General features: G+C 32.5%; 1 protein-coding gene across 2 annotated transcripts in view; it reads right to left on the bottom strand.

The window, feature by feature from the left end:
* LOC118186149 (uncharacterized) overlaps positions 1-25,567 on the bottom strand; it is a 204,207-nt gene that overhangs the window by 143,039 nt on the left and 35,601 nt on the right. For both annotated transcript variants that reach the window (XM_035356194.2, XM_085823454.1), the window contains exon 2: positions 7,349-7,462. In XM_035356194.2, coding sequence (XP_035212085.1) covers positions 7,349-7,456 — 108 coding nt within the window. In that variant the 5' untranslated portion in view covers positions 7,457-7,462. The remainder of the gene's footprint in view (positions 1-7,348; positions 7,463-25,567) is intronic.

Here is a 25,567-nt window from a genome sequence, read left to right on the forward strand (position 1 = left end):
TATCGATTTCCATTTCTTTATCTCTGAAAGCAAACAGCATTAATCTGATTAACTGTAACAAGAAATGGCGCCTTCGAACATGGATTTGACAGCTTTACTTCTTAAACAACATTTAGATGCTGAAATGACAATTTTTTAATACTTTTAAAAATGCTTAATTTCAAAGCTTTGTGGGAAAAAGAACGCTCGGGTTCTGACTGATTAGAAAGAGGGAATTTAGCGCGCGTGCGCCCGCGCAGTTCAGTCACGGTTATAGGGCATGAGCGGGCGTCCCGTGTTCTCATTTCGCTTGCGCAAGTAGGGCCCTTAACCTCGCGTCAAACGGTGTCCCAATCTAGAAGTCGCCGCGATTCAGATCTGCTTATTTTATTTCGGAAAAAAGAATGTTCTGAAGTCTTAAGAGATATCGATCAAGCGGTTTCGGAATCGATCGAAAAATTTCCGTTCTAAAACAACTTCATGGAATTCCGAGCGTGCAATAAAATGCTTTTATAAGACACCAGATTTATGACAGAAAATGAAGCCTTTTAAGCGTGAAAAGTCGAAAAAAAAGTCAACTAATTAAACATTATTATTATTTTTTTTTTAAATTTGTTAAATATTCATACAGAAGTTGACATTTGACTTCAAATGTTCAGTGAAAAGCTTTAATATAACTTCAAAAAATATAACTGGCAGCATTAAAGAGAAAGACTGGTGGCTGATTTTAATTAAAGCAAGGAACAAGAGAGAGATTTGTTGGGAATGTGGTTTAGTATCATTACTGGATAGGGTAAACATCTCTGCCAGAACACAATCGACACGGCAGCTAAAAAAAAAAAAAAAAAAAAAAAAAAGTTAAAAGTTTCTATGCTATATCGATGTCGATCCTATGTAAATACCTTAAAAAATTAATTTAATCGAATTCTTCCTTTCTTACCGCCTTTTTCTTCTGGTGCTTATTACGTCTCTTATTGCACTGTGTCGAACCTTGAGCCGCACTGAGTTGTGACGATGGTTTGCCAGTACGAACCGTATGCAGAATGGATCCTATGCCTATGACGAATCTGTGCGGGTAACAAACATGTATTGCTCGATATTACATCAATACAAAAATATAGTGTCGATTGTATGACCTTTATTAGTGTCGGTCATACAACCGGTGTCGATACCGCAGCACTACCCATTCTACGGCGCGTCGATACTATACAGTGTCGATTCTGTGCAGTGCTGAGCATATGAATGTAAGCCACAGCTCTAAGTATAGCTCTAAACTATACCGTCATTAACCGCAGACATTCAACTGACGGTCGGTCTATATCGCCAAGAGACGTATATATCACGAGAAAGGCGTAAATTTGTAATCAAAATTTTGAACTGCAATAGCAATAATTGCTTGCTTTTAATTTAATTTCTTTTTCCAATTAAAATTTTGTTATTCATGATTTACTTCAAGTCCCCTTAAAACATTTTTAACAATTCAAGTTATAACATTCAAGTTACTTTAAAACAATTTTCGGAATTAAACTTCCTACCTATGGGTTCACTCTTTTTTAGATACTTCTACTAAAATTAATATTAGGAGATAATGTAATCAATATTTCTTTAGTAAATAAATTATTATTATCTTACTTTTCAGCTATTGCGCAAATACTAGAATAACTTGTTTTCGAACTTAGAGAATTAAAGATCATACAACATTATATATATATATATATATATATTATATTATATTAATCTTATTTATATATATAATTGTCTGTATGTATATATATTATATACATAATGTTAGCAACCGTCAGCAAATTCCGGACAACAACGAAAAAAATAAACTTGTCGATTTTTAAACACTAAAAGCTCAATTTGCTTTTCTATTTATTGCTTCTTTACAACGCATAAACTTTATAAGTTTTAATTTTTGTTAACTTTAAGTTTTAATTCCATTTCGCCCATCGAAAAATCTTTATTTTAGTCAAGGAATAAAGCATTTAAGAATTTTGGCTGTATTTCATGAACATTCTGTGCATATATATGCATATTTTTTATTCTCAAATTTCATTCTTAAACTATGCATAGGGTTTTCAATTAATTTGTTGAAGTATAAAAGTTAAGAAATCAGTAACAATTAGCAGATCATTCGCATTCAGTTTTTAAAGGCAGATTGTGAATAAACTGTGAATGAACTAATTTTTATTCAAATTTGTTCAAACTAAAATAGGATCTGAAGCGTTTAATGTTTTCTTTTTTATTTCGTTCGTCTTTTCTTTTATCCTTGTTCCTTTAACCGAGGCTACGAATTTGTCGTAAAAGCACGAAGAATCAAATCTGTTGCTACGGGCGAGTTAAAGTTCAGCAGACGATCTGAGTTTTAGTAGACCGTAGCATGACATTAAGAAAGTAAAAAAGAGCTCTCATCAAACAAATGCAAATTCCGATTGTCGATTATTTAAATTTTCTGCCATATATTCCATGGCATTTTATGCTAACAATTCAACATGTTAGCAAATTTGTGACAGAATACAGCTTTTATTTTATACTAAAAGAATTACTTCATAATTTGTTTATTAAAATTCTAATAAATTAATTATCAAAATTCTAAACTGTTTATTTAATATAAAGACTGTTATTTAATGTATCAATTTTTATATTCTGTACTAAAAACTGTTTATTTAGCATAGAAATACTAATTAAATCAGAGTAAAATATGACTTTAATTAGATAATGTTTTCATCAAGATGTTTTTGTTTGGAAAGGCACCCATAGATTTTTCTAGTTTAACATATTACAAAATATTACACAATTTATTTCAAAATTAATTAAAAAAAAGTGATAGCATTTCGGTTATTCTAATCTAAGTCGAAACTTGGAATTCGAAATTAATGTTTTCTCACGATATCGAATTTTCATTTAATTAATTTTTTTATCTCTTCAATTTTGGCTTATCGAAATTCGTTTTATAATAACTTTTTATTGCATTATGTATAGTTATGAGCAATAACTGTTGGTTAGTCATACGCTATGAAGAATTTTTGTTATCTTGCTGTAAATAGAGGCAATCCTTGAGTTATCACCGTGCCAGTCAACTATAGTAAATATTGCAATAAAATAAAATATTTATGATATTTTTGACTTCCCAGTATATATATAAATTATGTATATAGTAATTCATTCTATAGTTTATAAAACAATAGCGGCCAACAGTCTGTTTTTGATTATTTGTGCACTGGAAGATTATAGCAGCTGAATAAAGAATTGTCCTACAATTTGTTGTTGTTATTGTTGCGACTAATCTCGTTTCTCTGACATTAGAGCAAAACCACGAAATTCATCCTGGTAAGGAGACAACATCCTGGTAAGGAGACATCCGTCATTGGCAAGAGCCTTGGGTACCATACAGGTGAGAGTACTACTTTGCTCATTTCCGACCTCAGTTTCGAAGGAGAGTACCCTGGGGGGGGCGGAGGACACGAGTCCGAGAGCCTCCTACTCCTCTTCTCCTACCATCACCCTCTCGAGAGGACTTTCGGCTCGCCAGATATTTAGAGTGCCCCTATGCCGCAAAGATACTTATTTACAAACATCAATGCCCTCTCCGGGATTCGAACCCAGGCTTTTCGGTACGGCAGTCAGATGTCACAGAATTTTGATTTGCAAAAAAGCGCAGTACCAGAAAAATTCTTTTACTAATTATTCAAACAAAACTTATCTAAAATATTATGTAAATTCAGGCTTTTATCATATTAAATTTCTAGCATCATTCTTAGAGGAATAGAAGAATATAATATATTTAATAAGCTTTAATACGCAACGTTTCGAGGAAATGGAGCTTTCGAGCGATGAATATGTTAGCAATATATCTCAGCAATTTACGCATGAAGTTTTGGTAAAATCCTACGAGTCCATGCCTACATTTATGGCATTAGAAAAAATGTTTGATTAATTAGAATAATGATACAAATGTTTCTGAAAATTATCATTTGTATTTATTAAAAATTAAATGCATTTTTGTTACAAAAGTTAGCTGCAACAATAAAATAAAAGTGCAAGTTATATAAAGAACAAGTTTACTACTTTTAAATCATTCAGTTTGTTTACCATTTACAGTTTTAATTTGGAAGATAAATTAAATGATTTTATAGATCATCAAATGTCAACTCTCAGAGAACTAGCTATTTGCCACACCACATATCAAATCGATTAAATCTGTTATGTCTGATTCAATGGCACTTTTCAAGTTACGGGTATGATAAATGATTTGGACAAGTGATGTAACACAACAGCTCTATAATTTGTAAAGATTACATTGAAGACACTTCCACCTTCAAATATTCTAAAACTTCTAATTATAACAGCAAAAAAAAAAAAAAAAAAATTATCTCTTGTAGATCTTTACTTACTTGTACAAAGTTAAAGAAAATATTGTAATCGCGAAAAACTTCGGTTACCATGCTTCAACGGATATGTTCATTTTGAGGTTCCTGGATACATTTGGACAATTTTTATGCGTACCATCTGTACATACGTACAGAGTAAAGGATTCTTTTTTTTTTTTTTTCCTAAACAGATTGTAAAATGGATTCCAAAGGGAATTTTTCGTGACATCTTTACGTATGTATGTACCTCGCATAACTCAAAAAACGATTATCTGTCGATCGTTGAAATTTTGCATATGGGACTGCTATAACATCTAGTTGTGCACCTTTTTTTTATTGCAATCGGCAATATATATAAATATAATATACCTATCTCCTTTATTTCGTAATTGTTAATCGTGATCATATATTTCCAACTATAAGTTTATTAAAAAACAAAAAATATTAATGTTTTGGCAATCTCGAATATTTTTAAAAGGTAATTTTTGACAAATAACGAAATCTAACTTGCAAATGCGGCCTCCCGGTTTATATACTTAAATTTGGGAAAGTTTTATACTAGTTGTGAAAAATTAAAACTATAGGAAATGTGTTTCCCGTACGACAAAAATTGACCGGAATATTTAATTTCCAAATATGCAGTTTTTGATGTCATTTTCGACTTACCTTGAAGGATCGGTTAATTAAGTTAGAATAATTTGAAGAAATAAGCTTAAATGAAGTGCAGCAAAATATGTATATAATTTGAATAGGCGGTACAAGGAAGTCATGTGGTGGTCACATCAGAATTTTTTGCTTTTGTGGTAAGTATTTCAGTATTTAATTCTTTATACATGATGGGACTTATTTATTACAATTGAGGAGAACATTGTTTTCTTAACTATTAAATCTTTCGATTTATCTACATAGGATGTGATCGTCTATTTTATTTTCAAGCGAAAATGAAATTATTTATTTTTAGGAAAACTGAAATTATAAATTTTCCTAATGCACGACATAATGGTGAACAATTATTGAAAACAATGCAAGACTAAAAACTTTAATTTAATGAAAAATTTAGGTTAAAAAAGTAAGAATCGGATTCTAGATTATTGAATATATAATTGCACCTGATCGAAAATTTTAAAATATAAAAACTTCATCGCAAATCAATCGTCCTTTTACTTGCTTGAAAAATGAAATAATACTGAATAGAAGAATGTATATTTAAGTTTAAACAACGGAAATCAATTTTCTTAAGATAAAAGCTGACATTCTCATTTTAACTTTTAAGATCTAATTACCCTACTTTAGTATTTACGACGAAGTAAACAACTTGGGTTTATGCCCAAGTTTTCTTTTCTGAAACAAATAATTTTAATGAAATTACTAGCTATTATATTCGAAGCTAACTTTGCAGTAATTATCTATTGTTTGTTAACAGGCGTATAACTGTCGCTTATACTCATTCAGTTCATGTTTTTACAACTTTGAACATCTCTTCGGACAGGGCAGACCCATCAAGTTGCCATAAACATGCATGACTCTTTTCCTAACAACAACAGACGCACAGCTTGCACTCGGGTTTGGAAGGCGTCAGAGTGGGCGCACTATCTGTGAATCATCTGGAAAAAGGTCGACTTGTAGGCAGTGGGACAAGGATATTGCCACTGCGGGAAAGTGAAGAGTTCCCAGATCTCACTTTTTCAATGTTCTACCGTGTGGGCAAAGAGCCCTGGTCTGCAACGAGTGCGTTGTGCGACTGTCTTTTGGAGGAGCCCACGATGTGTGTTGGTAGCTGTTGCTCTTTGGGGGCGATTGCTTGGGTGACGATAACTTTCTGTCAGGTGAAAAGTCAGTTCGTCGTAAAGGTTAAGTTTTCGGTTTCAGGAAATCCGACGCGTGATGTCACGGAGACGATTGAGTGGGTGGGGAATAGGAAGCGGTAGGTGTAATATTTGAGTACCTAGATCGTTTTTAGTACTATGGATTCAGCACCAAATAAACTACTTGCTTATTGAAGGTCACGTGCTCTTACAGTCTTCACAAAGAATGAAAAAGGAAATCTACCTACCAGCTATTTTAGATCTAGATATTTTAAAATTAAGTATCTTCAGATTAAGAATGTTCTTGCATAAGTTCAATGCCTTGTTGAAATTTTGACGCATTTTGTTTGAACTTCTTAGAAAATTTCGTAATCGCAAATATATTGATGTCATTCAATAAATGTTTTTTCTGGTGTGCTCAACATTACCCCATTCTACTGCAAATTCAATAAGAGTTATAATAGAATTTCTATTGATTATAAATCCGTAATGATAAAAACTATTTAATTATATTTTATTATTATTTATGTTATAATTAAATAATTAATTATATAATATTATTATTTAATTATAACAATATATTTAGCAAGAAGAATAGCAATACGATGTTTATTAGAGATTTTAAGTGAATGTTTACGGAGTACCATATATTTTACTTGATTTGATTTAAATGGCAGATTATACTAACAGTGAACTTTTTTTGTAGGTGGACATCAGCTAAAAATAATTGCTCGCAAGGTTTCCTTGAGTTACCTCCGCATCATTTCAGTTCAGTCCAATTTGGTAATACGCGTTAAATAATTTTCATTGAAAAAACGTAATTTGTATTTATGCTGTTAAAATACTTTCTATTCAAGTACTGCGGTACTTAAAATACTGAGGTACTTTCTATTCAAGATGATGGGATTTTTAACGTGTTCCCTTAAAGGTGTTAAATCAAAGCAATATTCAGGGTACTTTATCGAGAGTGATAAAGGTATCATCACAGAAAGCTGTGTTAATATGTTTTTGCTGAAGATTCAACCAAAGCGAATTTCAACCAATTTATGAATTCGATTTTCTAGATGCGCAATAATTTTACTCACTAGAACTACAGTAAAATCCAAAACTTCATAGTAAAATCAGTAAATCTGCATGATTTTAGCATTAACCGCCATGCATAAAGAGTGATGATTTAAAAGCTACACTCACCCTAAATAATCTTTCTTTTGTAAACCAAGCATCTTCATCTTCTTCTAAGCCTAAATCCACATTTAACTCATCCCTTGACCGGGACAGAATTTTTCTCCTGCTTATCATTATTTACTGCAAAAAGAAAAGAAAAGAAAATTATTATTGGCATGAAATTGTATTAAAATGCATCAATAATGCTCAAAAAGATGATAGTAAATGCGTCCAGTATTATAAAAATATAATAAAAGCAAATTTCTTTAAAACGTTAATATTTTGAGTTCACATAAAATTGATGAAATTTGCACTTCATTGCAAAAATTAACCAAAAATGCACGTGATCATCCAAGAAGAAGTCCCATGTTTCTTCTAAATATACCAAAACGCTATTAAGTATGTTTCAATGCATGATTTGTGGAGGACATTCTAGTGGAAACTTGTTTGTTTGTATTTATATATTATGAGGGAAAATCATATCTTCATATAGAGCCGGAGCTGAACTTAGGACGGTTTAACAATGTTCCGGTGACTTTATCCAATCAGAAAATGATGGGCTACTAGGGTTTGAAAAAAAGTATACACCAATAAAGTATACATCACACAAGTAGTTAAACGAAAGTACGTAGAAAGGAAGAGGTATGATGCAATATTCACCAGGCAACAATATTACCAAGGAAACTACAACATGTTGCAACAAAATGCACGTTAAAATGATTTAGGGATATTAGGGACTTTAGGGATTTTAGAGGGAGAATGAGACAGTATTTAATACTTATGAGAACAGATGCAAACTTTAGAGATTTTAAAAGAAGGTAGATTTATCGTAAAGATAAGGATAGATATCCTAGCTTCCAATACAGTTGAATACTAAAGAATAATTACTTCTATCTTAGTTTCACCGAGCAAGGCAGATGAAAGGTTTTATGATGGCTGAAAATAAAAGATGATATTTAAGAAAACACAATAGTAAGCACGTGGTTATACAAAGCAGGATCTTTCAAAGCATAAATAAGTGTTAAAAATGTAATATACTACAAATGTAATCAGACCAGATAATTTTTTGGGACCAGCCTCAGCTTATATAGTAATCTAACCTGATTTTGTGACATCCCTTGAAGTAAGATCGTTATAGCAGTGCCACTGAAGAACCAGTTTTTTATTATCTATCATTACGAAAGGTGGCAGTAATCTTTTATGATGCCAACAAATCGATTGTAAAAATTCAAATTTAATTAAGTAGGCCTGCTTGACGATGGCTTATGTGAAAGTTAAGGCACCTCTATGGAAGGTTTGTAGAGCTCTACAAGACAGAGAAATCGTTCCAAATGTGCCCGGGTAAAGGTACAGCACACTAATGAAGATCAGTTTAGAATTTTAAGAAACCAATCTTCTAGACCAGAAAATAATTATGCAAATAATATTATAATTTGTTTTATTAATCAGAGTAGGAAACAAAAGTCTTACAACGATATATTATAACGATACCTTAGCATACGGGTACACGCATGGTTATGAAAATTACTTCTTTTAAATTAAAAGTTATCTTAATCACTGATATAGTAATGATATAGATTGAGTATTATGCAATAAAAAACTGATTCCAGCCAGAAAGTTGGTAATAACAATGAGAGCGGCAAAAAATACAGCAATAATTATTATTGTAATTTTTATTTCGGTATTCAGAATACACATCGTTGTTTGAAATTCCACCATCAGTGATATTATGAGTGGCTTAAAGCCTGTTTTTATAATACATCGTTTAAATTAACTAAACACGGACGTACAGTAATAACAGTACACGGACACATAATAGTTACACAACACACGGAATAAACATGGACATATAATAACAGTACGGCCGGCTGGTGCCGGGTAGGAGGATCGAGGCTGTGCCCTTTTAATAATAATAAAAATAATGATTTAATAAGTATTGAATAAGAAAACCTAAACTGCCCTTAACATATGAGTCTTCTAATTCCATATTTGCCCCTTTCTGTTTATCCGGACCTATACAAAATGTTTCCAACTCATTTTTGACTTATAAGAATAATAATAGTTAAGAAGTAAGCCTTTTTATTAACACAAAGCTACCGCCCTCGCAATACGAAAAAGAGTTGCTGAGAAAAGAGTTGCATTGCAAACAATTTTGAGGCATTAAGGATCTGCTTCAGAATTTTGTTCCGAAGTTTAAAACACTCTCCGACCCAGCATTACACATTTAAATCAAGAGCATTTAATTTCCTCAAATGCGAGTTAGCATTATCAAAACGTGACAATAACATGGCGCGTGACTTTGATAGGTATAGCTAAAATGATGCGTAGAAATTGGCATGTTCTTCTGCGCAGCTGCAATCCATAATGAGCTAGATGGACAATAAATCAATGACCTCATGACAAAAATTCACGTTTATCGACTTTATCCGGCTAATTCGCAAAAATTTCCGTGAATTTTTAAATTTCAGTCCTGAAATTATTCATAAAAATCTGAATCACAAGAAATAGGAAGAAAATATCACGAACTGCTATTTATTTTAAAGAAATATAATTCCTTTTTAAATTAACTGTAAAATTAAAATAATTGTTCTTGTGAAAATTGGGAATTAAGTTAATTCAATTAATTGTAAAATAATTGCAACCGAAATTAAGCGATTATGAACTTGCTACGTCTGTTTTAATGGAAGGTTTATTATTTTCAAACTGCATGCTTATAGATAAAGCGTTTAGTATTCCTAATTAATGCTAATTTTATTGTTTTAATATTTTACTCAATTTTAGAATGAGAATCTAAAAGAGAAAATAAAAAATTATATTCTTCTTTCTAATACGTATCTGGAGCAACTGCTGCCACGATGAAGCAAATGATGTGCATTAAAATTTCCGAATCCATAGACATATATAGATCCATAGATACCATTATCACTTTTCGAATCCATAGATAACTACCAGATGAGCGGGCTGCGGCCGAAGCAATGTTTATAAATTCTATGTACTGAAAAATCTCAAAATAAAATGAACTATTAATTTAACGTATTGTACACAAAGTTGCTAGCTCCGGCCAAAGTAAAATTTAGAAGTTCTATGTACACCCGAACAGAAAACACGAATGCAGCCACTCCGTTTGCCGGATTCGAAAGTTGCACCGAACTACCGATATTCACGATTTTACCCGGGCTGCGCCCGCTTTATTCACGTATGCATCCACAAAATACTGCATACAAGTTACACATGTGGAAAATCATGAAAACACCCATGCAGCCAGCCCTTTCGCCGGGATTTGAAAGTTGTACCGAACGACCAGTGTTCAGAGATTTTACCGCTCAGCCGCTAATGGGCGGTTGTACGGTTTTAAAGAAAAGTTAGTAAGCCATGAAAATACGTGACGATTGTTCATGACTAACATTAACATAGGAAATTTTATTATTTATGTGGGGAAAGGATAATATTATTTATGTGTTTATTATTTATGTCCCCAAGGAATCACATATGATTTGTAATAGACAACGTAGAAACATGATGCAACATAGGTTTTGAGGATATAGCATCAATCATAAAATATGTAGGAAATAAAACCCCTGCAGTTCAATTCAATGAAATTCACTTATTCTATAAAATATTTCAATACTTTAATGATTAAACAATTTGAATTTAAAATATGATGTCAATGGAAGTGATGACAAATTGGATTGATTTAAACACAGTCGTTTAAATCGATAAAATGTGATTTTCGATATACCATAAAATAGCATTTAAGCGAAGAATTAGATTAAGAATACTGGAATACATTTATAAACATTAATCAATTTTCATAGTGATAAAAAACGGTTTGAAATAGTGTTAATTCCTCCAGTAAGGAATAAAATACTATTTACTCCTTTACAAACACATAGGTACAACTATGGAGTTATTCAGATTTTTATGACGATGAACCTGCAAGAACCGCGATGAGTCAGCCACGCTCTTGCCATGACTAGAGTGCAAGGTTTTCCAGTTGCTAACTGTAAGTATAAAAAAGAAAACGCTAAAAAATAAAACGCGGTGAAATACTTAACATAATTCTCCAGACCAAATATAATTTATTATATGCCTATGTTCAGGGAAAAAAACTCATTCTTTAGTTTTGGGTTCAAAATATTCTATTTCTTTCGCAAACTGGAAAATCTCTTTTCTTCTATTAAATATGGACGCACGACAACCTTTCTTAAATGCTTTGTCCCAGCTGAACTCTTGAAGCAGTTTTCGTATAACACAAAATCCTTGCATGAAAATGCTATGTATACTGCTATGGGTGCATTATCGTGATCAATAAACTGTAAATATAATAATTCAACAGTCACTACCAATGTTATTCTAAATAAAGAATATTTTCGATATATTTATTTACTTATTTGTTCAAAGATTTCTTTCGATGTTTTGCTAAATATATCAAATAAATCATTTGACTATACGATAGATTTGATCCCACTAGCAAAAACTAAAAACAATAAAGAATATTAATATAAAATCTTCTCCATGAACAAATGTTGCAATGATTTGATTCGAAATACTTGATCCATAAAAAAGTACCGAATCGCCCAATTCTGTTGTATAATAGGGATACTTGAAAGTGTTCATGCAACTTTTAATATCTTAAGAACAATATTTGTTTAAATTACGATTTTCAAAGTTTTTCATAACTAAAATACTTAAAATGTTACAAAATTGTATAAGAAAAAATCTATTCCGAAAATCCCAAATGTGTCCGTGGAACATATTTTACATATATATATATATATATATTTGTAAGAGTATTAGAGCATTCTTAAATTTCGATTCTCTCAGTTCAAATCTGCTGAACATAAAACGTTGCGTTTTGTTCTTTAAAATGCTATTCTTGAAGTTATATGTCTTATGTACCCAAACTAACAATGAAAAATATACTAAGAGAGTTTATGATTTATTTAGTAATTTTTGCTGTAACAGAAACATACTTAGATTATTTTAAAATGTGATATTTAGATCACGTAATAGTCTTTCTTGTAAAATGCCTATCGAATCTTTAGATTAATTAGTAAATTGGAAAAAAGTATATTTGTGTTTGTCTTACACGCAATCGATTTTTTTCCGTCTCGCAAAATAGCTTCGAATTCAAGCGAGTCAATACGGTAAACTACTTTCCAGTGTTTTAGATTACGTTGCTGTGCAGTTTGTTTTACAGGGGGAAAATAAGTCGTGCAGTACTATATTCTTCATAACCTTGGAGCTGATAAAACGAGCACATTTTTGTATTTGGCCGACGTAATACGTCTCATTTAAGAATAAAAATTCGATTAAAGTAAATCGATCAGATAGGAAGAAATTAAAAAAGTAAATTGGAAAAAAGTATAAGAATATTTAAACAAAATTATAAATAAATACATATAGGGAAACATATGAAGATAGAAATGTAAAATAAATTATTTTGTAAATATCTGTTGCGTTATATAGTAGTGAAAGCTGTTATACTATAATTTTTTTTTTGGTGAATACAGCTTGAAGAAGAGAATAATTTTGTAATTTACTTACAAATTTGTGACATTTGGAAGTACTTCTTTTGAAGTTACTCTCAGTCTGTAAGAAACTATTAATGGTTAGGTAGACAGGCAGGTAAGTGAGAATATATAATTGGGTAGAGGTAGCTTATCAGAAATTAAAGGCATTAGCCTCATGTATACTTCTGATGCAGATTCAGCACATTCATCTAGCAACTGGAAGATTTCGGTTTCAATTTTCAGCAACAGCACGATTGATTTTCCAAGATTCTTGCACAAAAAATATCTACTTATGCTGCCATGAAGCCCGAATTGAAATATTTTTAATGGATGGTATTTATTATCCATTTGATTTGGTGATTACGTTCCCCTCATCCTGCAGGCTTTCATTAATTTAGGAGGAACAAGAAAAATCAAATGCAGTCCTCCTTGTGCCTTTGCCATATAAGAGTTTGCACATCCAGTTAGCAACTAAAAACTCTTGAGTTCGATTCCCAGTAATGGTATAGTCGGATGTTCGCTGTTTACAACGCGTGCTTTATTCAGAGGTAAAACCTATCACAACTGCGAATTATTAGGAGACATTTTAAATTTTCTATGTGCAATTTCTTCTGAATTGCAAAGTACTATATTTCGTCTTAACTGAGTAACAAACATTGCGTTCTATTCAATTCATTACCTACCAGAATGTCTGCAACTAATGTACAGTTATGACGAAATACAAGCAATCACTCGTATTTATATTTGCATGATTTCCATTTAAGTTTGAAGATCAGATATTTTACCTTATTTAAGAATTCCTACTTTTTAAAACCTATTCAAAATTGCTTTCGTCGTTATCTTATTCCATGACACAGCTAAAAATGGTAATGTGGGCTGAAGATTGGCGTCCTTATCCTCAGACCTTTTTTTTACACCGCTCCGATAATATTTGTTTTCACTATACAGAAGAAATACGCTTTCATTGCAGTGATAACGCTTTGATACCATTGCTGAATTAATGAAGTAATATTGGCAAGCGGGAAAATTTCCTTAATATGCTTCACTATCAATTTGACGACACAGACTTCCATTTACCTACATGACGGCATATGCCAAGACTTCAATTTGCCATTTCATACCAATAATCTGTCATTGCAAATCACCGCTTTCCTCTATGCCTTGAAATTATGGGTAAGGACTAATGGGCATCCTTTTCCTCCTATGAAGCATCAAAGGCTTTAGTTTCATCGCTAACTCCTAAAATTTTCTTTTTCTAGAAATCAGACGCACATGACACAAAAGTGTAACACGCTCGAGATTTGTACCCTGTAGCATATTCATGAAATATGAAAGTGTATTCGGGTAGAAAGTAAGATGTAAAAGATCGGATTAATCAGCACTGTATAAGTTTTTAGTCAAAAAGTTAAAAATAATTCCAAAACATTTTGCAGTTCAAGGCCTTTCAGCACAAGGTAGTTTGTAAACGGTACTCGCTACACTTTTTGGGCCAACTACAACAAAAGAGGTCTTTATCCATTTATATCAAATTCTTTGACATTTCGGCCCATTAATGGCGCATTCATAAATGCATCTTTATCATGGCTGTTAGTGAAACGGAATTTAATGTAAGATTCAGTTTCTTCATCTTTGCCGATGCGTTTCCTTTTACGACCCAAATTTTCAAACTGATAGCAGAGGAGAAGAGAATGATGCAAATAATTCATTGCGCATATGGTAGTGACACATACAGTTTTTTAAAAATTCGATTATATCAAGGCTACGTTCGGAGCATGTTTTTTCAAAAACGCAATATAAGTATACTACTATAAACACAATTTCACATTTATTATCTACAGAGATTAATTATGGAATATCAACATTTAATGTATACTATTATTATCCTATTATCTAAAGAGATTAATTATGGAATATCAACATTTAATGTATACTATTATTATCCTATTATGTACAGAGATTAATTATAGAATATCAATATTTAATGTATACTATTATTATCCTATTATCTACAGAGATTCATTATGGAATATCAACATTTAATGTATACTATTATTATCCTATTATCTACAGAGATTAATTATGGAATATCAACATTTAATGTATACTATTATTATCCTGCAAAAATATTAAATTTACCTGAAAGTTTAAGCAAATTTAAGAATAATTTGGAACATTCTATATGAAAAATATTAAAGTTATATTTAAAAAAGTTATACAATGTTAAATTACATGCTTTTACCTAGGGAATGACGTAGGATTTTAAGGATATCTTAAATAATAAAAAAATTTCAGAATTTTGAAATATTTTTATGAGATTTTCGATAAATTCACGATGTCATTATTTAAATAACAGACCACAATTTCAAAAATATTTAACATATAAATATTCTAGTATGTCATTCCCTAGATAACTATATATAGATTAAGCATACAAAGTTTCATAAAAATAAGCCCACCAGCGGCCGAGCGGTAAAAGCGTAAAAGTCGCTGAACACTGGTAGTTCGGTCCGAGGTTCGAATCCCGCGAACGGGCTGGCTGCATGGGTGTTTTCGTGGTTTTCCCCATGTGTAACGTGCATACGAGCCAGTTTCCCTTAGAAAGTCCTCCACGAAGGCATCCCTCCCCTTAGGCAGATAGCCTTAGTGTGCTTTGCCATAATTAAATACACACACACACACACATTTATAAAAATAAATTAATAACAATTTGATTTATCTTGCACCAAGTGAGCCAGTTTTTAGAAAAAATAGATTTTGAGAAAAATGCATTTTTAAAGTTTAAAATGTTATATTTTTATTATTAAATCTTGATCCAGATACCCCAAACTCCCCATATATACAGTGGCGTAGCTAGGGTGTGGCAAGGGGGGACATCTGTCCCCGGGCGCAGCATTCAAGGGGCACCAAATTGATGCTATGAAATTTTTTAATGAAATGTTTTCCATTCTTGGCACACAGAAAGGGGCGCGAATTCTTCAGTTGTCCCCGGCGCTGGATACTCTAGCTACGCCCCTGCATATATATAGGTTGGTTGTACCTTTCTTTTGTTTAACTTTATCTGTTTTTCTGTTTATATACAGCCTATTTGTTTTTTGTGGCAGTTTTTACTCTGGGTAGTGAGTGATATTTTGATTTACTTATTCGCTCCATATGGAGCTTACTAAATCTCTCGACTGCATATTCACCATGTTGCATACCTATGTAATTTAAAATATCTAGTAAGCCTAAAGACCCTCCGTTAAAGTGCATAACAGCTACATATGCCCCCAATTTAAGAGTTTGTAATTCTACAATTCCACAATGGCAACCATAAGTATAAATTTCCAAAAAATGTCATTAAAATTTTGTTTGCATTTTGTGTCTTTCTTTATAAGCACTTTTACAAGAGCTTCTTCTGACATAATTTTATATACACTCTGAAGAATATTAATTACATTCTTTGGCCCAGTCCTTTGGATTTGTTTGCGTACACTCTTCTAACTGATACAGCTCGCTGATATTTACACGATTAACGTAGCAACAAAAGCAGACCAGTTTTGGAAAGCTAAATAAACAATCTATTCAATGAACGAATAAAAGAAAATTGTCATTTTTTGCCAAAATTTGGTTTTTCAACGTGTTCTTAAGCGGTCATGAGTATCTTTAATCAGTGTTTGTTAAACTTTCTGTTAAAGAAATATAAAAGGTGCGCAGGCTATAAGTTTATCATCCACATGAAATATCATGTCGTTTTCTCTTTCAAAATACTAAATAATTAAAACAATTAAAAGCAATTAAAAGATTTATTTGCGCTTCAGGTTCATTACATAAATTAAAACATTAACAAAATTAAGTTCACTATAAGGCATTTCTCCTGCCTTCTTAGCATGCCTTTGCGGTGTAATGATCATCACGCTCGGCTCGTATTCCAGAGGTCCGTGGCTCGCGTCCCATCGAGGGCATTGCTCATTTTTCATCTCTCCTACTTTGAAATAACATAATGTCTTTACAGTGGTGTTTGAACTAAAAAGGTGGTAGATGATGATTCTCCACCACCAGGATTTCGCGATTGGGCCTCCTAATCCCCAGTCGCTTGTTAAAAGGGGGATTATATAAGGTATTTCTCCTGCCTTCTTAGCATGCCTTCGTGGTGCAATGGTCAGCACGCTCGGCGCGTATTCGAGAGATCCGTGCTTCGAGTCCTGGCTAGGGTACTGCTCATTTTTCATCTCTCCTATTTCGAAATAACCTAATGTCTCTACACCACTTTTTGAGGGTTGGATAGACAACAATGATTCGAATTATTTTTTAATTTACAATCTAATCCAATAAATTTAAATTCATAATCTGGCCCCATTACCTCACGGCAGTTTATGTGACTTCAGTCAAAGGCAAACTCACCGACTCGTAGCACAGTCATTAAGCCAGGCAGCAATAGAGAAATTTTAACACGGCAGGCTGAGATTGCCAACTATTTCCTTAGGTTTTTGCTCGTTATTTAAATTCACTTTATTTTCCTTTTCTGATAGAGTTGACGAATAGAAGAAGTGAAGAAAAGATTCAATATAAGAAATAGTGTGTACTTTAAAAGAATCGAGTATGCATTTAGAATAAATAGCAAAGAGTGGGTATCAGGAAATCGGTTATTATAAAAAAATTATATATTAAGAGTCAGATAACGAATACATTTTCTTAATTTTTACAAATACGCAGGAGAGAAAACAAATACAATGAAAGAAATATGTAAAACCAATTTTAATTCATGTTCTAAAAGGAAATATTTTTTGCCGCCGTTACGACAAACCCCGTACTGATCACGACAGGGAAATGTAAAACAATGGACAGTTTAACAAAAGAATTAAATCTTTCATCATTCCACATTTGCGCGTGGTCAACGAAGGTAAAAGAAAAAAAGAAACCGTGGAAAACACGCTTCCTCGGACACACAGGAAGTCGGAATTAAATATTTCTTATCAACAGACACTAAATCAAGGTTTCATGACCTTTACACCGAGGTCTACAAAGCTCGGCATCCTAAGATGTTGAAAGCTACTCCCATATAATATATATATATATATAAAATGTTGTATGATCTTAAATTTATTTAGTGCGAAAACAAGTTACTACTACTTGCGCAATTGCTGCAAAGTTAGTTAATAATAATTTATTTCCTAAACAATTGATTAATTAATTATATTATCTCCTAAGTTTAATTAAAGTAATAACTTACCAGTATGGATTCACTCTTTTAAAATAATTCTATTTTAATTAAACTTAGGATATAATATAATCAATTAATCAATTGTTTAGGAAATAAATTATATACGAGGGTTGGAACTTTAATAGTGGCAACTATTTATTTACAAGGAATACAAAAGTGATTCATGTCACCATGTTTTACAGTCCTTCAATATAGTCGCCAGCATTGTGTACAACCCGTTTCCAACGATGTGGAAGTCGCAGAATACCTGTAGCAGCGCCTGTTTTGTTGATAGTTTGAATGGACCGGTCTACTGCCGCAAGAATCTCAGGAACAATTTGGAAGCGAGTGCCACGAAGTGGTTCCTTCATCTTAGGAATTAAGTCATAGTCACAAGGGCTTAGATCTGGGGAGTATGGTGGATGGTAAAGCACTTCCCAGCCCCATCACTTGAACAAATCAGTCACAGCTTGCGCTGCATGCGGCCGAGCATTGTCATGCAAAATGAGAGGAGAGCTCTGCAGAAAGTGTCGCCGTTTTTTTCTCAAAGCTGGTCGGAGATTGTGCTCCAAAAATGAGCAGTAATACTGCGCAGTGACGGTCTGCTGTGGGGGAACGGTATGCGTTAGGATGACACCATCACAGTCGTACACGAGAATCACCATAACTTTCACATTGCTGGGGTTCTGACGAAATTTCGAACGTCGTGGTGACCCGTGATGACGCCATTCGTTTGATTAGCGTTTCAGTTCTGGCTGGTACGATCGGGCCCAAGTCTCATTCAACGTAATGATACGGCTTAAAAAAGCATCTCCTTCGCGCTCATAGCGCTCCAGGTGGATTCGGGCAGCATCGTATCGTACCCATTTCTGCATTTCCGTCAATTGATGTGGAACCCATCGTGAAGCAATTTTTCTCATGGACAGGCGTTCGTTCAGAATGTGCAGCACAGTCGTATACGCTAATCCTGTTTGTCCGGCCAGCTGACGAATCGTTTGGCAGCGATCACTGTCCATTAGTGCGGCAACAGCTTGCATGTCTGCATCGCTAACATTAGGACGACTTGGCCGCAGCATGTCTGCCACGTTTTGGCGTCCTTCATTGAATGCTTTCACCCATCTTGCTACGATTTTGTAAGGCAATGCAGATTCTCCGCAAGCCTCTTGAAGCCCTTGATGACACTGTCGTGCTGTACGACCTCTGGCACTTTCAATTTTTATCCAACAACATTGTTCTTATTTTGAAAACATCCTGACAACACATACTTTAGACCGCGAGCTAATACAAGGATTCGTTCTTCGCGTCACTCCGCATGCGCGTGACGTAGGCAGGACGAGTCTTTTTGCTGAGAGGTAAGGTAGGTATGTAATTTACGTGTGGTATACGCGATATTCTTTGGTTTTGTTGCGTAGCGTTTTTTTCAGCTGTGTTGCCACTATTAAAGTTCCAACCCTCGTATATATATATATTCTACAGCAGAAATTAAACATTAGAGTATATAAATGCGACAGAAGAAATAAAAAGTAAACGAATAATAACTTTATAATTGTCAATTAATTGGCTAATAAGATAATGGATAATCAAAGAAAAATGTATGTTCATCTTGTTTATAGGATGTTGAAAAAATAAGATTAATTATAAAAACTCGCAAGGTAAATTATATCCAACATTCATTATGCAGGTATAATGGTTCTAGCTACTTTAAGTATGCTTGACTTCGTAGAAACTTAGTTGAACTACGTAGCGATTTATCGTTGAGTCCAAGTGTGTAAATGACAAAGTCCAGAGAAGGGTTAAACTTAGCCTTTATTATCTTAAACTAAAAATGCGAAAAAAGTTGTCCCCTTTCTCAGGCTTGCAGAAAAGCCCCCATTTGGGCTTCAAATCAAGATAAGAAAATAAGAAATTAATATAAAGCTAAACTAAATTGAACTAAACTGAGCCGAAGCTGTACAAAACTGTCTAACGTAGTTGGCCCTTAATTAAATTAAAAGCCGAATATCTGCAGGAACATTCAATACGGCCGTGTGTAATTAAATTTTAACGATGAATCAGACTGAAGGCAAACACAAACCACTGGGGATTCCTAAGCTCTTCTTTTCCCAAGTAAGCGAAAATTCCCTTATATACACTTTCTATCTCATCTACATGTAACGCGATGCTAAAAACTTATTCTGGTAGGGAGTTCTAAGTGCGAAACAAGAATGTAAAGGAAAGGGTTTTAAAATTAAAAATAACTGTTAGAAAATTAAAATAATCCTTGCACAGTGATAATGAAAAATATCTCCCCCCTAATTTCAGTCGTGCATTGGATTGTTACAAAATATGCAGCAATAATTTCTTCACTTTTATCATTTCTGACTAAAAGTTATTAAATAATGAGATCTTCCTTTATTTAAAAACAATTCATTATATCCCTAACCCCCGCCCCCTAAAACTCTGTAAAAAATGTTGTCTTAAGTGTAAACTAAATTCCTTCAGCATTAACTCTTTCGATACTTCTGGGCTGAAGTTTCCAAAAATATATTCGAATAATTTTACACCATAATTAACACTGCCATCGTTCAATGCGTAGTATGTTAGCAAAATAATTTGAAGAATATAGTAAATATAATTTTTTCTTCTTTTTTGTAAAATATACTTTTTTAATAATGCTCGTGTGTATTGCTTCAAGATTTATTGTATATTTTATTTCATTAAATATAGTATAAACGTTTACACATTTTTTGATTATTTAGTTATTTCGAACTTGCATGTATAAAATATATAACACAGCGAAAATTTATCAGTATTTCTTAGGTACTATGAAGCCCATACAGCTACACATGAACGAAAAAGTTTCGTAAAATCCTCGTAAAATTCCTTAATTCAGTATGATATATTGTATACATATATTTGTAATCGTTTCACAACTAGTAGATAAACAGTAATAATATTTTTCGATATGAAAGATTTTTTTAATACGAATTAAGTAAATAATTAATAAGTAATTAAAATATCACATATGTTTAATTCTAGCTTAATTGCTGAATACTTCATTAATTTATTATTAAATGCAAATTCTGAACTCTTAAGTTCTATTTAGATGCAGTTTATGTACTTAATGTCTGCGTGTCAGAAATGGATGTTTTTGACCATGACAGCAATGACTGCAGAAGTTCTGGTTAGAGTTTCTGAAAATTTTCTAAGCAAAACAGGAAGTTTCCTGCTTCCTGCAGTTCACATTAAGACGAGTTACATTAGATAATGATTTAGCTAACGATCACCTGATTTCTAATGCATAAGTTCAATTTCATACATGTTTTGCCTAAAACCCATTTTTCTTGTAATATGATAGACAGTTATCGAAATGATTTTCAAAATTTATTGATCTAAAAATGATAATTAAAATAATTTAGCTTTACAGAGTATTATTAATTATATACAGAATATCCCTCCAATAATATTATGCTAAACGTAAAAGCTTTTTGAGATATGGATTACTTTTAGCAAATTAAGAAAAAAAAGGGTAAGAAATAAAATATAATTATTTTTTTTTTCTTGTATAAAAAATTACATTTAGCAAAATTATATGCGTAATATCAAATGCAAATAAAAAACAAAACTTTTCAAACCAAAACTATGTGTCTGGAAAAACGCTGTGTTAATGAATAAAAAGAGAAATTGCAATTTATATTGCATTTAATCCAGATCTCTGATACAGGTACGAACAGATTCGCTTTTGAAATAACCATTTCTTTTTAACTTAAATCTCTCTGATGGATATCCTGTAATATAAAATAAATAAAACACAATAAATTTAAATAAACGATAAACTTTCCTCATAGCGGTTTTTTTCAGTCCCTAGAGTAGACTGCAACTAGAGCACAAATAACAGAAATTCTATTAAATGTAATTGTTCTGCCAGTAGTTGTGGTATCGGAAGCTTCAATCTCTAGGATGGACATTATGAATGGATGGACTCAACTCATCTGCAATTTAACAATACAGTTTATCGAGTTCATTTATAAAGAGTAATCAGCTTTTCACTTCCAGGTTGGTAGATATTATGAGAATAATTTTGTCTACAGAAGCCTGCATACCGATACAATCGGCAACAGACTCACTTTCGAAACTTCAGCCATTCCTCAAATATGACCCCTCCTGTCGACCAACAATCGCACCTGCAACGTTTGCGACACGCAAAAGTCACGTTCTCTGGAACCGGAAACGTTGTTCGTCGCGTACAATGGGTTCCATTTTACCGTGGATGGCGGACGAACTATGACCTCGCGTGCAACATGATAATCGCAGCAGTGAGCGCAATTACGGCGTCGGACGATTAACGGTTCTCTCGCTCAGTAAAAGTGTACGCAATGGTAGCGAGAGAAGAGAAATCAAGTTGCCTCGAAGACAAGTTGAATGACGTTAAGTCGAAAAGAATGAGCGTTGAAAAAATAGCATGCGTGCGGTTGACACTGTTTCTCTGAATGCTGTCAAGAGTGTTTGCATAATGTTACATAGTTTGCATTTTTGTTTATGCATTATAAAACCGTTTACCGTTTATAATAGTTAAAAAACGTATTGTCCTCGAAGTTTTATAACAAGAAAGCACGCAAGCGTACAGACGATTTTAATTTCGGCGTTTTATAGGCCCCACAATTTCAATAAGGTTACGGATAGAAATTTCTCATCTATTATGAGTATTGTATGTTGCCTGACAGGATCTTACTAATTCTTGTAAAAGAGTAGAAATATTGCTTCGTTTGAGGCAGTGATTGTAGTTGCTGTTCTAATATAATAGTTAAATTGCACTTGAAAAAAGATTTTCTGCCTTGAAGACATTTCGAAAGGTCGAAAAAAATGCCTCCGAAGACCTAAAACAAAATTGATTCTTTCCCAAAACTGAGCTTTAAAGGAAAGAAAACCGAAATGCAAACTTAAAAATCAGCAAATTACGAAATTATTAAAGTAAATATATATAGATATATGTAAACGCACCGCCTTTGTAGTATCAGGTACTTCTCCTGAGCATTTCTCCTGAGGTTCTACTTAGCATGCCTTCGTGGTGTAGCGGTCAGCACATTCGGCGCGTATTCGAGAGATTCGAGTCCCGGCGAGAGCATTGCTCATTTTTTACGTCTCCTGTATCAAAATAACCTAATGTTTCTACAGTAGTACGTAGAGAGTATTTAATATTCTCTTAGATGCTTAATTGAGAAAGATATAAATTTAAGATTTTAATATATTGTGTTTACATTTTTCTGTTATTATATTCTATAAAATTTACTTTTATACAAAGGAAAAAAATAGCCCCCCTCCGCCTCTCCCAAAATAGCTTTAGACACTATTCTTTTTACGCCATACCGTCGATTTTCATTAGCCAAAATGTGTATCAGAAGCACGATAAAATTTAAAGTTTCCCTACAACGAGTTCCAATTATCACACATTTTAGTTCTCAGTAATTTGATAAAAAGTTAGATTCAAAGGTTTTAGATAGAAAAGTAACAGAATTAATAATGTATCTATTATTTGTTTTAAAATGTATGTGTAACTGGTATACATTTACGTTTTTTTTTTTTTTTTTTTTTTTGTGTGTGTGTGTGTTCAATTTTAAAACCAGATACATAAAATGCAATACAGTTTATGCCCACGCAATTGAAAGCATTATCGGTTTCCCTTAAGTAACCTTTATTTCATCAGAAATATTATTAAGGAGTATTCAAATAAATGTTTATTATATAGAATAATTCTGATTTCTATCAAACTTCTCCTTAAGAAATATTGAACGAGTTAGCAAATATTCAACAAGTTTTCATCAGTCAGAGTCAAAAGTGCGTAAATAAATCTATATTAGTGACTTACTGCTTAAAGTGGGCAAACTTCTCTCATTTCTGTCCATTCTAAAGATTCAGAATTGCGGAATACGCAAGCAAATAAGAATGCACTTTTAAAAAATGGAAAATTTTGAGCGGTACATCTGAGAAATACGCACATTAGAAAAGAAGAAATTGTAGAGAATTATATTAATTGAAATATATTAAAGCGTTTTATCATCTACATTAATTTTAGGCTTTAATTTTGAACTTATTTAAAGTAATTATCTATATATATTATATATAGGTAATTTAAATAAAAGATTATTAGTTTTGGTATATATTAATCATTGTTAATTTTATATATTTCCTATTTTAAGACGTACCTTTTTCCATATATAAGAACTTTTAAACACAGAACACGCAGGGCTTAATTTCTAAAATCTGAAGTACCGGAGTCCTAGAGAAGACCATCAGAAAGAAGGGAAAATAAATAAATATAATAACTTTATAAAAAATTTAAATAAAAAAAATATGAAATTTTCAGATTTTAACGATCGCCCAAAAGGGTATGCTAAGGTTTTTTAGGCTCTCGCTCAGTTTGTAGCCAACCAGTCTACTGTTACACTCACTCCTACTAAACCATTCTTTTTTTGTCTTTTTAGCTTTATTATTAAGCACCATTTCCGTCGAACTTACGACATATACAATTCAACAGCAAAAATTACAAAAATTTTAAAAGCAGTATATCATTATACGCTAAAGTTACCCCTGCAGCGTTAAGTGTTGGGATACATTTTTCTTCTTTTTTGAGTGTTTTCTCAGTTCATCATATGAACATTGAGTTTTCTTACTAGGCTTTACAAAAACTTTTTTTCTTTTTATTATTATATTTTTGTGTGCTTACTTCATTTATTTTACTTTATTTAGCTTTATTTATGAGTTTAATTTATTTATTTTACTTTATTTCGCTTTATTTATGTGTTTAATTACTTTATTTTTACTTTATTTGCCCAAAGGGACGTTATCCCAGAACGACTATTAGTCCCGAAACAGCATTTTGCGTCGAACCCCTATCACTTTTCAGATTGTTGCCCCGAAATATTATTGCCCTGTATTATATCTAAAGACATTAAATAATGAAGAATTATTTAATATCTTTAGACAAAATACAGTCTGTCGATATAATAATTGCATGAATGTATGTACGCATCTCGTTTTATTTTATTTTATTTATTCTCTGTGCTTGCTCTGTGTAAATGACAGTTTTGTTCTCCGTGTTTGGTTACATGGCTAAAAAATTCTGCATTGAGTTCTGCAGTGAGCATCATTAGAGTTGCATGAACAACGACTAAAGTGACCACTTTCAGTACTTTCTAGAACAAAAAATTTACCCGCTCTCATAAATTTATCGCTTTTCCTGAAATATTAGCCATTTTATATTACATGTGGGTAAATCTCAACCTCCGTCCGAGGTTTTTGTCCTTGGGAAAGACAGGCGTGTATTCAGAAGTTAGAATCCAATTTTAGGCGACGTTAACCATTAAAATAAAACCTATCTACTGAAACTGCGGTTCATTTACATAAGAGAAATGCCGGAGCCCTTTTATTTAAGGCTAGAATTCCCGTTTATCCCCAAAACTGAGAAGCATCGGCGCAATTTAAACGCTGAGAATACAGATTAGAATCGATAGTCTTACAATAACAGTTTTAGTAAACTTTTCTGTGCACATAACAGAATACATTTATTTTTTGTCT

Source organism: Stegodyphus dumicola, chromosome 9, assembly GCF_044657685.1.
Source record: "Stegodyphus dumicola isolate Sdum_Otavi_A_Nest chromosome 9, ASM4465768v1".
Lineage (NCBI taxonomy): Eukaryota > Metazoa > Arthropoda > Arachnida > Araneae > Eresidae > Stegodyphus > Stegodyphus dumicola.